Below are 17,398 nucleotides of genomic sequence, written 5' to 3' on the forward strand. Positions count from 1 at the left end.
ACTATGGGCTGATGTAAGATAGCTGTACCTCTGAGAGCGTCTATTTATTTCTACACTCCAAAAGTGGAGACCAAACAACATCTGTAAATGAATTCCTAAATCCTTGAGCACTGATCATCTGTTTTTAAAGCTCAATGAAGGAAAGATTTCAGCTTAGAATTCCAAACCAGTAAAGAAATCACATGAGTATCTCAGAAGAAATATATGACCCAAGCTACTAACTTCTACTTCATTCTCCTTCCTAAGTACTTCTTGCTGTTCAGTTCAGGCTTCATGACAATTATATAACATTTAGGAAAAAAGATACAGCCCAATAATCCAGCACTAGAGGCTAAAATGGAGAAGATCTCCACAGCCACCATGTATTTTCCCTTTGTGCTCAGGTAAGTTGGCACAAAGGAGATCCACACACTGCAAAACATCAACATGCTGAAAGTGATGAACTTGGCTTCATTAAAAGTACTGGGCAATGCCCTAGCAAGAAAAGCCACAACAAAGCTGACAAGAGCCAGAAACCCCAGGTACCCAAGAACAGAATAAAACATAGGGACAGACCCTTCATTACATTCAACCACAATTTCTTTAGCCAAAGTGTCCATGTCCAAATGTGGGAATGGGGGAGCAGTACAGAGCCACACAGTACAAAGAGCTCCTTGAATGAAGGAACAGGAGAAAACAATAGAAGCTGCCAGTCTTTTCCCCACCCAGTTCCTTATCCTGGATCCTGGTTTTGTGGCGATGAATGCTAAAACCACTGTGATGGTTTTTGCCAGCACAGAAGAAACAGCCACAGTGAAAATGATGCCAAAAGCTGTTTGCCTTAGGAGGCAGGTTACTTTCTGCGGCCTTCCAAAGAACAGCATGGAGCAGAGGAAGCAAAGCAAAAGGGCGATGAGCAGAGTGTACGTGAGACCACGATTGTTGGCTTTAACAAGGGGAGTTTCCTTGTATTTAATGAATATTTTAAGCACCAAAGCAGTGATCACAGAAAATGAAAATGCCATGAAAGCTAAAGTGATGCTCAAATTTTCATCATAGGACAGAAAGTGTGACATCTTGGGGAGACATCCATCTTGGTCTTCATTTGGATACTGATCTTCTGGGCATTTTATACATTTGTCCATCTCTGGGGACAAAACATACAGCACAAATCAATTCAATGAAACTAGCACAATTGCCCATATATGTAGAGGAAAAGGCATGACCACAACTCAGTCAATGAAACTAGCACATGGGTAGATATCTGAACTATACAGAAAACTGGAAAAGCAATGTTCACAATCATACAGAAAGAGACTTCTACGTGTACATTTGCCTACAAAATTCCCATATCTAAATATAAGGTTTAACACTGCAAGTTTTATCATCTAAATCCACACAAACAGCAGATTGTAATATGAGAGGTAATAAACCAGGGATGGAAGTTGAGGGATGTCAGTAGGGAAAGGGGGGAAGTGAAACTTGAATGTAATGTAATGATTGCAGATATTGTTGTAAGAGAAAAAAACTCAATAGAAATGATTAAAAAATAAAATAAATCCACGCAAACGTAACTGAGCCACTGGTGGTGAGGGGGGATAACATGGTTGACACTTGCCTTTTGGATTAGAAATCTTCCCTTCTGCACATGGGTCACAATCGTAGCAACAGAAAGGCTCCCCCTCCTTCTTTTTTCTCACAAACCCTGGATGACACACGTTATTACACACAGAAGAAGGTGGTGTCTATTCAGAAACGCAATGAAGGATAGGGCTAGTATACTGAGGGTGTGCATCAACTGGTTGTGTGCTATCTAGATTACAAGGCAAATAGGATGGGTCTGAGTTTTTCTCATGCCCAAATTGAGGGTGTATTGAGCTGGATCATGAACGCTCTAATGGTCTGAGTCACTCTGGTACTAGGTTACATAAAAATTGCCACATTTCTAAAGCAAGGGCTGCATTGTTTTTTACACAGATATACTGTATTTTGCATTTGTTTTCACCACCATCATTATCTCTTTGCAGGGGGAACATAGGAAAGAATCATAGGAATCTGCCATTTACTGATAGATACATTGATCCATCTAGTTCAGTCTTGTCTTCTGCCTGCGTACAAAACAGATGATCTACCGATAAGCTATGGCTCTTCCTCATAGAGAGATCTATCCCAGCAAAAAGTAGCTGTATTCCCAAAACTCCTTGTGGTAGGAAGAAGCCCACCCACATCAATGATTCTTGGAATAGCAGGGTTTTTACTGGGCCATGACATTTTCACCACCCAACTCTTTCATGAGGATCAATGACCTCTTTTGACCACCACCCCTTCCACTATGGGATTCAGTGAAGCAATAACTTTTTTCCATGGTGAAGAGGCTGTATCTGCAAAATACAGATACTAGATGAATCTTGTGACTGGTGCACACCTGTTGTATATTCTTATCTCCATGGATCAATCACATTGAAAGTAATGGCATAAGAGAGGATACAGGTTCGATGCAAAATAAGTTCATCATTTCTGGGTCAAGAGATGTGCTCTCCTACAATGCACATTACACAAAGTTTCACTGTCCTAATGCTTGCTCCATTGAGGCCGTATAAAAGGCTAGTGACTTATATGACAAGGGACAAATGAAACACGAACTATTCTATATATTCCCCTTCTAGTTATTTCTAGCTTAATAAATATTTCAATGCAGTTCACATCTTTAAAAATCCCTAAAGACTAAAATATGTGTTATAAATGAATAGCTTAAAGAAATACATTTTCCTTTTTTTCATTTTAAGAGAAAATGCGTTTAAATGTGTTCCTTGGGCTTTTTAACACTGCAAATTAATCAGAAACAGCCAGATCAAACTAGGAGTGGTGCTGTGGACTGATAATGACCCTCACTCTGTGCTGAACCTCCTGCCCATTGCTCTTCAGGACATGTATGTTCTCTATTTACATTTTAAAGAATATGTGCATTAATTGCATTCTAACCATTAACATCATACTCAGTTTGGCCCACCATCCTCATATGGCAAGCATGTTCTCTAAGAGGAACAAGCCAAAACTTCATTGATTCCATGTCCTACATTACTCCACTAGGCTTCAACACAGTGTTTGAATAAAGGACATAACAGTTTGCAAAATATTACTTTATTACATACCAATAGTTCACAACATTTCCTATGCTGAGTTGAAGACAGGTGCTCTGTACTCTCCACAGAGATCTACTTTAAATTGTTAAAATTACTTATTTGGAAATCTCTCAGGTGAAAGAACTGTGAATGAGTGTTTCCATATGTTTTAAAGTGAAAATTTCCCATAAGTTAGTATTTTCAAATATATTTGTAAACCACCTTAAAGACCTAGATGATTGGATATAAATCTGGCAAATAAATAAATACATTGAGGATTCATACTAGAATATTCACTGATATTTTGTACCTGAAACCAAATGTCAGACCATACCTGGTTAAACACTTTGTGCCATGTGATGTTCTCTTCGTTAATGGTGAATTGTCTGCCATCCCATGGAGCCATCCTCCCTACTTTCACCTTCATGAAAGATCGATTTGGGAAAGTAATCCAGTTTATAATATCAAATCCACTTTCTAATTCACCTTTTTCATTCAGAGACATCTGATCCCCAATGCTGTTATTAAAAGAGATGCTCCTCAAGAAATGATGAAGCTAAATTTGAAGAGGTAAAATCATTTAAAAAAATAAATAAATAAGAGACAACCATAAAAATATTTTTACAACATCATTCAATTTTTTTTGCTTATTTTGGTCATACCTGTAGTCCTCTTTTCTAATACAAGACAATTTAACAATAGTTACAATCAAAAGTATGTGTCAATGAGAAGATTTAGTTGAGACGTGAATCAGTGCTTTGCAATGTAGTTTGATTCAGTCTGAACTGATTTGGAGGCTTCTCCATTAACTCAGGAAATGGGGGCAGCTGCCTCATTTTTCTGTCCTCCATTCACTTCTTGGAAATAAAAAAAAAACTACATAAAATTTATTTTCCTTGTAACAAAAATAGATGTAATTTGAACAGCACATAAATTTATCCACAACCTTTGTGCTAGGCACCTCTTACATTGATTTTGGGGTGGACGGAACAGAAAGAGGACATACTTTCCTGGGTAAGATTGTTCTGTCTAACTATAAGCTTGACCTGCCAGTGAGAAACCCCTCTCTGCCATCTGCTCTTTCTTCCCCCACCATCCCACCCTGGTATCAGGTAAGCTTGGAGCAGGAGGGAAACTGAATCTGATTAGAAAGCCTCATCCTTATCTCCTTTGTCAATTGTGGGCCAATTTTAGCAGGTTGCTGGGAATGAACACCTGTCGATCAGCTGACATCACACTGACAGCAGGTATTGATTGTTAGGACCACAAAGCACCATTCAGGGCTTCCAAAGAGTCTCGTGTGGTACTTTAAAACACTGCTGATCAGTTGAGGTTTACAGTTATTGTCTATCAACTGATCAGCTGTGATGTTGAACCTGCTTTCTGCAGAGATTGGCTGTATGTTTGAGTTCCCCACAAGGAACTCAGTCACACAACCAATCCAACATGCTCAAAGCTGATAGGTAGCAACTTAGCTGATAGGTAGCGGATAGGTAGCAACTTAACCCTGCTTTCTGTAGGGATCAGCTTCACAACAAGGAATTCTGACACTTAGCCATTCCAACCACATATCTATCTGGGGAAAAACTGGGAAATTAAAGCTAGGTGTTTGGTGCTGTGGTTAACACAGTATTTAAACATAAAGGCAGCTGGCTGGGAGGCTGCCTGCTCTTGATGGGGTTACATTCCTTCTGAAGGATCAGATACGTAGCTTGGAGGTATTTCTGTATCCTCTGCTGTCACTTGAGGCTCATGTGGCCTCGGTGGTGCAGAGTGCCTTCCATCAGCTTCAGCTTGTGGCCCAGCGTAACTTCTGTTGTCTATGCTCTGGTAACCTCTAAGCTAGATTACTGCAACACATTAAATATAGGGCTGCCTCTGAAGATGGTGTGGAAGCTTCCGCTGGTGCAGAATTCAGCAACCAGCTTGCTCACAGGGACAAGACGCTTTGAGCACATGACACCAATCCTGACCTGACTTCGCTGGCAGCCACTTGTCTTCTAGGCCCAAGTCAAAGTGCTGACTTATAAAGACTTAAATGGCTCAGGACTGTACTACCTCAAGGACTGCTTCTCCCCATATAAACCACCCTGGGACATGCATTCATAATATGAGGCACTTATTCATGTGCCTTCTCCACCACGAGGGAGACAACATGAAAATGGGCCTTTTCTGTAGTGGCTTCCTATTTGTGAAATGCTCTTCCCAGGGAGGTTCATCTAATGACTTCTCTCTCTCTCTCTCTCTCTCTCTATATATATATATATATATATAGACGCCAGGCGAAAACGTTCCCATTCAACTAGGCATTGGGCTGATGGATACTCCAAAGCCTTTTAAATATATTTGTGGGAAGGGCTGCGGTTATTGTTTCATTATTTTTGTATTATTTATTTACTTCTGTTTTTATCTTATGTTTTATTCTGAGAAGCACACTGAGGGGCAGTATATAAAATTCAAATAAATGTATTGCTATGGAAGAGATTGAAACTCAGCAATCTACTTCCCCCTCTAAGCCACAAGGTAATGGTGTTTTGGATTAAATAAATATATATTAGCCAGGGTCAGCCCGTCTCATTTTGCCATCTGATGCAAAACAAGCATGTGGCACCCAACCCCATTGCCCAACAAAGCCTCACTTACTGGGGTCTTGCAGCAGTGGTAAAAGTGGGTGTGGAGCTCGCAGAACTGCGGCCCCATAGGATTCAACCACCGGAGTTGTCTGCCTCAGGCCAGCCATGTATTGCACATTTTCTCATGATTGTCAAAATGCTTTGCTTAATTAAAAATTACCTGCCATGGTTGTGAGTTTGGAAGTGCTACCACTGCTTTGTGCTTGAGATTTAATACATACATTGCATGTAAAGCATGGGCTAAGATGTAGGCAGCGTTGTATATACTGTAGCTTTGGGGAGTCATGCTCATTTGAAAAAATGGTCCTGGAAGGCTCTCCAGCTTTTCCTGACCGGTGCAAGTTCCATAGCTCTCTTCAGACTCCTGGGAATCTGGAAGTAAGCAGTCAAAAGCCTGCTGCCAAAAGTCCTTGATAAAACTGTCTCCACTGTAAGGATTTAAAGGCTGAAGGAAATCTTGAAATTTCTCTATCTGATTGGTGTGAACAGCAAAAGACAAGGCTCCTTGAAAGACTTCTATACTCCAGCCCCTGTTAAACTGTAGTGCTGGGAAGTCCCATTGAGCTGTCAAGATCCATACTCTCCCTAGAGATGTCTCTACCATATTTACTGTTTGTATTTGATACAGCAAGAATATAAAATGAAATACAGCTGCAGTTTCTGCAAATACAATAACTGCTTTTGCTTTGTGATCTTTAACAAAGCCGGCTATATCCCCTGATGTATGGTACTCATTAAGCAAGTTGGAAAAGTCTGTCGGAGATGGCATTATGTCAGTGAAAGCCAAACAAAGGCCATTCTGGGAAAGCTTTGGAACCAAGGTCTGCACAAAATTTTCTCCTTTATCATTGTCTGATGTAACAATCCCAACCCATGTCCACTGGAAATGCAGAAGTAGTTGGATAATCAAATGGTACTGATACTCTTCATTGGGAACCACACGGTAGATGAAAGGGAACTGGGTTTTCATACTCTGAGAAGGACCAAATAAGAAATAAGAGACCTACAAGAAAATAAAATAAAAACATATTGCTGAAAACAGATCAGAAGTGTAGCGTGCTTTCTGAGAGGGTGCTTTCTGGAGAAATATTATTGTTTTTCTCTCCCACATCAATTTCTCTCATTTTTTAAGGGTTTTGAAACTGATTTGTTTACATTGCTTCATGGTATTCTAAAATATTATGACTATTAATAGCAGACTCTGCATCTTGCAGTGCTGAGGATCCTGAAAATGATCGGTTCCATTCCATTCCATAGTTCTAGGGCAAACATTGGACATGACACTCTAACTCATCCTTCAAGCAGTCCCCAAAATATTTTGTAAAGTCAGAAATGTCTCTGTCCGAATTCTAGGATGTGAAAAGCAGAAATGATGAGAAGGACTTTCTTGAGCTAAGTCAATACACCACTGTGAAAAACATATAGGATTCGCGACTCCTTGTGGGTAGGCGCACAGGACAATCATTCACTGATTGGTATTCTTACCCTCTCTTCACTGTAAGGTCCTGGGTAAATTACAACATTATGGGACTTCCGGGTTGGCGCCTCCAGGCAATGGCGGAGTTCCTCCAATCGGGAGGAATTTGCTCCGTGGAAATTAGGGTCTGACCACCACAGCGAAGGTGGAGACCTGTTGAAATCACAGGCGGGAGAAGCTTGTGAACTTGGGATTTGGCTAGCACCTTTTGCACCTCCCCTACTCGCGGGGAAACCCTGATTTGGGGATCCGGAGCAAAGTGGGGTGAGCGGCGCGGTGCTTTGAATCGACTGCTTCTTTCACGGAGTGAAGCTGCATCGCTGTTGCCGGAGAGCGCTGACTTTTTCCTGTGGACAATCTGACTTTAAACAACTACCCGTGAGTAGAACGGAAAATTGGATCTTTAAATTTATTAATTTGGCATCGAAGTGGGAAGGTTTTAAACAGGAAGTCCGCCTGCCTCTTTTGTAAATAGATTGAAGTAAAGACGTTGCAAGTTAAAGCCTTGGAAAGTATTTTGTAAAGGATTAAATCTCCATCGGTTAAAACTGTTAAAATCCCCCCTTGGAAGCAGGAGAAGAGGGGGGAAATTTTGGACTTACTGAGCCTGCAGGAGAGAGTGAAAAATTAAATTACCACTGCTCTGAACCTGGAAAAGGGCTGCCAGCAGAATTAACGTTTTGGGAGAGTTCATTGACTGTGAACGGATAGCATGTTGACAGATGGCTAAATAAGAGAAATATATTGTTTCCATTGTCCTCTTCTGCGTTCAAAAAGGAGGAAAAGTAATTGAAAATTGAAACTAACTTTATATTTTAAAATGCGCATGAAAGGATTGATACAAGTGGAGACTGTTTCCCTCTAGAGGGAGCTTTTGAAACTGTTACAAGAGTGGAGCTGGGTTTTTTCCAGCTGCAAGATAAGAGCTGTGAGAATCAGAGATTGACCTTGGACTTTAAGAATGTTGACAGAAGGAGATTTAGTGACTGTTTTATGTAAGATAAGCTACTCGTTGGAACAGCTTCACAAAAAGACGGATGTTATGAATTCCAAACTTGAGAACTTGGAACAAAAAGTGATAAATTTGGGGCAAAAAGTGACCATCAATACAGAAATTGTTCAGGATCTGATACAGGAAACTACTTTGACAGGACAAACTGGGGAGAAGAAGGAGAAAGTTGTGGTTGTTGAACCTAAAGTAATACAAGTGGAAGCCCCAGCCTTTCAGAGGCAAATTGAGGACTATAAGTGGAGGCCTCTTATGAATGAATATAGAAAAAGTCAGAATTTGAAGATTGGAGCCCTGCCTGGACTGGAGAAGGAAGGTTGGATAGACTCTTTCATGCAGGGATTTATTGACCTTTGGGTTCTGAATCTGGGTCAGGAGGTGATTGGAGTTGTGGGGGTCTTTGGATCTGGAGGTGTCTTGAAACATGATTTGAGATATGGTATGGACCTTGGTTCTAGCTGTGGAGAGTTGGCTGGCCTATCGAGAGGGAATGGGGGCATGGCTGGGTTGGGGCCTCCCCGAGACTTTGCTCTTCAGCATTTTCAGCATCAAAGAATATGAAGAAGAATTGCAGAAGGGACTTGGAAAAGATTTAAGAGCCTCGGACAGAAGATCTCCAGGTTGATGAACTATATGGAATGGACGGAAATGATTGGCAGAATCCGAGACAAGGGAGAAGAGATGGTGGTAGAAGATTGGGAAAGTTTAAAGTTTGTACATAGAAATATTGTAAAATTAATGAGTGTTTGAAAATTGTTGGAATGAAACTTTATGGCTTTAGCAGAAATGCTATAAGGAGTTAAGTATAAATAAGTACTTTAGTATTAATGGAAAATAAGGTTAAAAATATGTTAAGACATTCATAATGATAAAAATAGAGAAAGATGGAAAGGATTTGCTGAAACAAGTAACAGAAGTGGAATACAAAAAGGGAGGTGAGAGGAAGTCGATGAAATAAGGGAATGAAAGATAGACTAATGAAATGGTATGCTATATGTTTTTTAATTGTTGTTGTTTTGTTTTGTTTAATTTAGTGTTAAGGTTGTGTTTTGTATTGTTTATTGTATTGTTTTTTCTTTTGTTCTTTTTTCTTGTCTGCCGTAAGTTTAAAAAGTAATAAAGATCATTTTTTAAAAAAAATTACAACATTGTGAAAATGCAGTATTAAAATCAGTTAGAACAGTAAGCCTGTTCCTACCCAGATAGGGCTTGAGAACATGTCAAACCTTTACGACAACTCCTTCTGCAAGGTTTGGGAGAGCTGTTTTCATTGGTTGGTTTGTTTGAGACTCTGTCCTGCCATGTGATGCCCAAAGTGTCCCTGATGCAGCACATGTAGAAGGCATTGAAGCATTGCTCCTGCTGGTTGTAAATTGCCCACAACTCACTTCTATAAAGCAACACACAATCCAGGTAGACCTTCATCTTGATATTGGTAGTTAGAATCACATTCTCCCATACCCTTTTGGGGAGGTGAGTCGTGGCTGACTTGCCACTATGCTTGTTCAGTTCAGAATCGATTAAGAAATTGCTGGTGATGGAAGGACACAATCTTCTTGTGAAGCTTAGATGGGAAGCCTATCTTGTTGAGCAGTGTGCAGAGTCCCTTTTGGCTGCCAAGGCCAAAGGCCTTCATTAGGTTTATGAAGGTGATGTAAAAGAGGCACCTGTGCTTTCGGCATTTTTCCTGCAGCTTACATAGTGAGAAAATCATGCTGATTGTTAACTTCTAACTTCTAAATAGCCTACTTTGTGTCTGCCCCTTTCTCTTACAGTTTACCACAAAAAGAGCACTGGAACAAGTTTAATGGCCTTAAATTCAAAGAACCGTCTTATCAGGCAAGATATACAACAATAAAAACATTCTCTCTCACACACACTCAGTGTTCCTTTACAAGCTTCTCCATGCCTCACAAACATACCTGAGGAATCTTATAGGGGCTTAAGATGGTAGCTATGCAAAGGGAGGTGTCAGAGTCAAGTCCCCCAATGACAGCTTTTATATTCTTCTTTGTATCACACTTGTAGTTGGGTACCATTTCTTTCAATTTGAAAAGAAGGTTCAGTGTAGTCTGGTAGGTCATCTTTTCATTGAAGTAGCTGTCATAGATGTGTAATCCTAATGTAACATTTGGTAAGATCTTGGGATCCTCATTAATCTCCTTCACTGCAAACACCAAGGCTAGGACATGCTGGTAATATTTTGTCACTACACTGTAAAGAAAGCATAGGCCACATCACATCACAATAATGTTCCAGATATCATGAAATGCTTGCCATGTTCACATTGTTCTTCCACAGGCATCTGCTTTCTGGCATGCACATCAGTAGAGTATAAAGCTTTAGAATCAATCTACACACACAGCTTCAAAAACATGAAAAATGTAAGCAAAAATATTGTGGTGAGTTAATTGTTTTAAATTATTTTTTAGTATTGCAAGATGCTTTGTTTGGCTGATTAAAGGAGCACAGTTAGACTCATAGAATTGTAGAGACAGAAGGGACTCAGAGGGTTATGTAGTTCAATGCCCTGCAAGACAGAGCTTGTCAACCTTTTGTGAAGGTGGAATTGTGTCAAAGCATCCTTCAATCAGTTCTGCCTCCGTGTTCATATTTTAAAATCAGAATGTAGAGAAGGCAATGAAATAAATCCTGAAATAAAGAGTTGTGGAAAATCCAGAAATGGAAAGAACTAATAATAATTTTGTGCCATTTCATATATTCTTGAAATATCCCTGGAAGCAAAAACAAAAAGGTGAAGAGTATATAGAATCATAGAATCATAGAGTTGGAAGACACCACAAGGGCCATCGAGTCCAACCCCCTGCCAAGCAGGAAACACCATCAGAGCACTCCTGACATATGGTTGTCAAGCCTCTGCTTAAAGACCTCCAAAGAAGGAGACTCCACCACACTCCTTGGCAGCAAATTCCACTGGCAGACTCCTAAACAACTGCCTATATTCACAATAGACCCACTGGAATTAATGTACTAAAGTTTCTCAAATGCATTGATTCCAGTGATTCTTATCTGAGTATGACCAAACCTAGATATAACACTGACTTTCTGTTATCTACCTGTGATTGTTAGAGTGTGGCCATGAACATTTTTGGGAGTAAAATGATAATTTCCTTACAGGACATCTTCAATAAAGCTTAAATTGGGGTGTTGCTCGAAGGATATAGTTTCAAAAAAGGAGAAGAATTGTGAAAATATACTGCCAATGATGAGGTCACCTTGCTGATAATACTCATGTGGGATCTGGAGGGGATCTCTCATGTTGCAAGTAAAGGGAAGTGCCTTGCAATCAGTTAGGGGAAGAAACACCAACCATACGATCAATAGGCACACCAACAAGATCAGCATTACAACTGTAGGTGTGAATCTCTTTCTTCTGTAACAAAATCCACTGCTCCAACCTGCTTCTTTAGTATACAATGTTCCCCTATTTAGAGCACACAGTCACAATGTCTCTACATTCTACTGGTTAATGGTGACACTTTGCATCCTATAAAACTCCCAGCAGCACTGCTTGTCCAGTCTGCCACCCTGCAGTCTGAAAAACAAAGGCACGTTTCATACCTGTTTTCATCATGATTGCTTTTTATGAGAGTGGCCACTGAAAATACATGCCATCTTTGGCAAGGAAGAATATTGCCATAATTTTAGATAATTTTAGATAATTGCAGGGTTCATAATTAGGTCCCCAGTGCATTCTGCTCATAGAGAACACAGCAGCTGAAGAAAACTTATTTATTAGTTGTAATCTCATAATTTTTGTTTATGGAGTCAGGTACAACACTAGGATGTGGTGTGGAATTATCCCCAGATAGCATGGACAATGGTGAAGTTGGAAGACTCTTAGATGACCCAAGGAATACATGACCAGTCATAACCTAAAGCAGCTACACAAAAAATGCCACCATGGAACTTGAAACAATTTCAATTTTGTGTTATTTGGAACTTCATATTTGGCCTCCTAGTGGCATATGATCACTAGGTTGCTATTTGCAACCTATTTCAATATGAGTCAATTATGTGCAAAGGAGCCTGTATATGCATGGTAGTGATTGTGTGGATTATTTGTCTTTTATGTTCCATGTTACATATTGGGAGAACCTTCTGCTCTAATGCTGTCAATCAGTTCTTTTGTGAAATCCCATCATTACTGAAGCTCTCCTCCTCTAACCTCTACCTGGTTGAAGTTGGGCTCCTTGTGCTAAGCTCTAGCATAGCACTAGGTTGTTTCGTTGTAATCATCTTAACATATATGCAGATCTTTTCTACAGTGCTCAAAATCCCTTCTGTTCATGAAAATCCCTTCTGTCCACCTGCATTCCCCACCTCACTGTTGTCTGTGTGTTTGTCTTTTATATGCCATGTTATTGTCTAGATTCCAACACACACACACCTGGTTAGTAAGAGTGCAATTTGTACATACAAGGCAGCATGTGACTAGACCCTTCCATGCACCCCCCCCCCGCTTATGTAAATTATGCTTCCCACTTCCCCCCAGCAGCTTTTGGGCAGACTGGAGCTAGTGTGATATAAATGAGCAGGATGGCACTTCATGTGTCTGTTCTCCCCACCAGAATCACAACACAAAATTTTGCAGAGGCCTGTGTCCTTAGGACTATCTCCATCTGAACTACTAAAATTGGATTTAATTTCTGCCAAGAGAATTATAACTCACAAATTAGAGGAGATGGATTTACAATTTAATATTGCGACAGGTGGTGGCACCTGTTCACCGATAAACCTTGGTTTAACACCTCCAACGAAACTTCCATCTTATTTAACTACCTTATCTGTGGTGATGCACAGGTATGCCTTTATAAAGGCTAGATTTAATGTTTTCCCATCAAATGTGTTGGGTAACAGACTCTCCAACGGACAGATCTCACTCCTCTGTGACTGTAAAAGTGGATCTATAGAATCGTTATATCATATAATCTTCTGTTGTCCACTACATTCGGCTTCACGGTCCAAGTTTCTGGCCCCATATTTATCGAGAATTGCTGACAGACCTCAGGAAGCCCAAATAATATACTTATTAAACAACAAAGACACAAGTAGATCCCTTGCAGTCGCTAGATACTTGATTAATGTCTTATTTCAAAAGAGGAGAAATGGATCACTGTATGACTCTGACAGCTTAGCTAAACTTAAGAACCATCAATAAGTGCCAGAACTAAGATGCATATCTCCCAAAATCTGAGGGATTTGAATTGCAGTTTACATAGAGGGAGCTTATTGTGTATAGTGTTTACTTAATTGAAGTAAAATTGGTTTTATATGGGTGTTTTAACTTGGATTTTATACTGTTTAAATTGTATTGTTTATGGATAAATTTTGATGTATTGTTTTCGATATGGGCCAATGGCCGTAATAAATCAATAAATAATAATAATAAAAAAATTCCCCCCAGCAGCTTTTGGGCAGACTGGAGCTAGTGTGATATAAATGAGCAGGATGGTACTTCATGTGTCTGTTCTTCCCACCAGAATCACAACACAAAATTTTGCAGAGGCAGGAAGATCAGCAGCTGTGGGTAACATTCACCAGACCCACCAGGGCTGTGAGTTGCCCACATGCTCTTTAGACATTTGCCTCTGTGCTGGTGAGTGAACAACACTGGTGCCCTGAAGCTCTGGGAAGCCAAGTCTATCCTTGGTCATGGCAGTGAAATCAAATATCAGAGTTTTCACACAGCTGAATCTTAAGAGATGTAAGAGAAATCCCCATGTGATCACCCTAGCTTTAATGATCCACATTGAGAATAAAATAGGCTACAGTAAGCAGTAAGTTAAGTTGAAAAGCTGCTCTAATGAATGATTAATGAACAGTTTATTGTTTCAGACCAGGGATGTGGATATTTCCTCTTTTTGCTGTATATAATGTTGTAATTCTCACTTATTAATTTGATTTTTTTTCTTATCACAGAGTTGAGACTCTGCAAGGGAAATTGTGATGGTGGGAAACCTCATCATAGTTTAAAGCTTCAGGTTTATGGTTTTGAAGTTTTGCTAGCACTTAATCATAGGTATGCCCTGTTCCATTTTATGAAAGTGTCCACAAAAGTTTAAATTCAAATTATATGAATTTTGTATGTAAAGTACATATTTAGATTTAGATATTTATTTAGATATTTAGATATCTAATATTTAGATATTTAGATATGTACTTTAGAATGTTGTATTATTTTACTGTTGTTAGCCGCCCTGAGCCCTGCTTCAGCTGGGGAGGGCGGGATATAAATAAAAAAATATTTTTTATTATTATTATTTTGTGTGTACTTCAATTTTAATTTCTTTGTTGAATTTTCTTTTGCAATTAAAAGCTTTCCTAAGATCCTGAACACACTTAGGAAACAGAAACAAAAAACAGCCTCTACATACTAGGTCTTTGGTCAGTTGGAGGGTGGGTGCAATGGCTCTCACATATAAAAAAAAACTGAAGCAGGATTCCTTTTCAGATGTTCCATTTCCTGAAAGCAAAATTTTAACCAAAAAATCTATCACAAATGCATGACCCAAATTTCTTATACCATTCTTGCTCCATCCTCTGTCAGGGGCTGATCTGAATTGAAAGATTGGGGGATGCAATCGCAGGAAGATCAGCTCCCAACAGAAGAGGAGGGGAAATATTCGCCGCCACCACCCTGCTTCCAGCATTTCCAGAAGCAGAGAGACATGCAGGCACAGATGCTGCTCAGTTGAGAGAAGAGCTACCCAGTTACAAGACAGTAGCTAAGCAACCAGTAGGGAGGGATCAGCTGAGCGATACATCAATAGAGAGTGGGGAAGAACCCCCTCCCCCCTGAACTCAGAGATCTGAGCATGTCAGAGAACAAAGGAGGAACTTCCCGTTGGCACACTTCTTGCTGCAAAAGTGGGGAGGAGTCAGAGTAGGCAACTGATATCCGTGCAGAGGGTTCCTGTTTGTGCTTCTAACACAATGCTGTAATAAAAGGACTATAAATCTACCATATGCTCATTAATTCTTGTCATTGAGCTACCAGAAAGGAAAAGGGAACTCTCATACTTGACACACTCGTTTTCTTGTCCTCAATCTCATACATACAATTCTTAGTAACATCACACTTTTGTGGGGTATTTTGGTTACAGTTCCATAGCACAATGATCCTGAATGGAAAAGAAACTATCCCAGGAACAGTTGTGACCAATTCAACTTGTATAATAAATATCAGGGAAGTGAAGAACAATATCCTAGTTTCTAACTTTTACTTATCTTTTCCTCAGAATTCAAAATCAGTAATGGGGGACTCATCAATATCTCAGAAGAAATGTATGACATAAACTACTTCCTTCTACTTCCATCTTCTTGTTAAGTGTTCCTTGTTGTTCAGCTCAGGCTTCATGACAATTATATAGCATTTTGGAAAAAAGATGCAAGCTAATAATCCAGCACTAGAAGCTAAGATGGAGAAGATCTCCACAGCCACCATGTGTTTCCCCTTTGTGCTCAGATAAGTAGGAACAAAAGAGACCCACACACTGCAAAACACCAACATGCTGAAAGTGATGAACTTGGCTTCATTAAAAGTACTGGGCAATGCCCTAGCAAGAAAAGCCACAACAAAGCTAACAAGAGCCAGAAGTCCCATGTAACCAAGAACAAAATAAAACATAAGAGCAGACCCTTCATTACATTCAACCACAATTTCTTTAGGCAAAGATTCCATGTTCAAATCTGGGAATGGGGGGTCAATACAGAGCCACACAGTACAAAGAGCTCCTTGAATGAAGGAACAGGAGAAAACAATAGAAACTGCCAGTCTTTTCCCCACCCAGTTCCTTATCCTGGATCCTGGCCTTGTAGCCATGAATGCTAAAACTACAGTAATAGTTTTTGCCAGCACTGAAGAAACAGCCACAGTGAAAATGATGCCAAAAGCTGTTTGCCTTAGGAGGCAGGTCACTGTTTGAGGTTTCCCAATAAACAGGAAAGAACAGAGGAAGCAGAGCAGGAGGGCAATAAGCAGAGTGTAGCTGAGCCCTCGGTTGTTGGCTTTGACAATGGGAGTGTTGTGGTATTTAATGAACATCACTAGCACCAAAGCTGAGATCACAGAAAATGAAAATACAATGAAAGCTAAAGTGATGCTCAAAACATCATTGTAAGCTAAAAAATTTAAAGCCTTTGGTAGACATCCATCTTGGTCTCCATTTGGATACTGATCTTCTGGGCATTCAATACAATTGTCCATTACTAGAAAAGAGAGAATATGTTGTGGAGATGATGATACATCCATCTCTGAAACAAGTACAAAGGTTTCTCTGAAGTACTCTTGAAAAGCAATATTTACAATTCTATAGAATGGTTCTTACACATTTTCAGTATTGTCAGGATGGGGGCCATGGTCCCTCATGAGTAATCTTTTTGGCCTCCATTCCAGTGGTAGGTGAGGCCAGAGACAAACTTAGTTGCATTAGGAGGTCAGAATAGCTGGAGAAACAGATGTAACCCTTACATTTATATTTATTCCAGCTGTGCCAAGTTCAAAGGTTTCTACACATACACACATCTCCATCCTCCATCTAGATAAGCAAGAGGCATTTTCACAATTGAAGGACACATTCTAGCCAGGCAAAGCAATCATGGAGGACATGAAGGTAAGCGGATGGCAGTGATTATATGGGGTGAGGAATATGGCTTGGGAGAGAGCACAAACCAATAAGAGTCCCAAGATCTAGATAGCACTCCTCCCTTTGGCCTTTGTTAAGCTGAATTCATACACAGGAAGGACAGTATGTGCAACTTCACTCTCAACTCACCCCCCCCACACACACAAAGAATTAATTGTTCAGTGTCTAGTGAAATAGTTCATTATGATGTGTGCTGTTAACATCCACCCTTTAATACAATAGTTAACATTGCTGAGTATATTGTAAAGTTGCTAATATATGCACACAAACCTAATTTAATATTTACAGAAGGTAAGGAAAGTCTAAGAATACTCATTTTAATATGATAATATGGTGGACACTTACCATTTTTGTGAGAAATCTTCCCTTCTGGACATGGGTCACAATCATAGCAACAGAACTGCTCCCCCTCTTTCTTTTTTCTAACAGAACCTGGACGACAGTTGTCATTACACACTGAAGAGGGAGGCATCTATCAATAAATGCAAGACAGGATAAACTTAGAGCAT

The 17,398-nt window shown here is 39.8% G+C and overlaps 1 protein-coding gene across 1 annotated transcript; it reads right to left on the reverse strand.

Moving 5' to 3' along the window:
* Positions 1-224: 224 nt before the first annotated feature.
* On the reverse strand, positions 225-11,499 carry LOC307201576 (vomeronasal type-2 receptor 26-like; the record flags this gene model as incomplete). The annotated part of the gene is made up of 7 exons (XM_079950858.1): positions 225-1,126; positions 1,598-1,724; positions 3,436-3,657; positions 3,764-3,778; positions 5,895-6,737; positions 10,143-10,434; positions 11,357-11,499. 7 exons carry the CDS (start codon positions 11,497-11,499, stop codon positions 225-227), a joined length of 2,544 nt encoding a protein of 847 aa, XP_079806984.1.
* Positions 11,500-17,398: the final 5,899 nt, after the last annotated feature.

The sequence above is a fragment of the Podarcis cretensis genome (genome assembly GCF_951804945.1).
Source record: "Podarcis cretensis genome assembly, chromosome: 13".
NCBI classification, from domain to species: domain Eukaryota; kingdom Metazoa; phylum Chordata; class Lepidosauria; order Squamata; family Lacertidae; genus Podarcis; species Podarcis cretensis.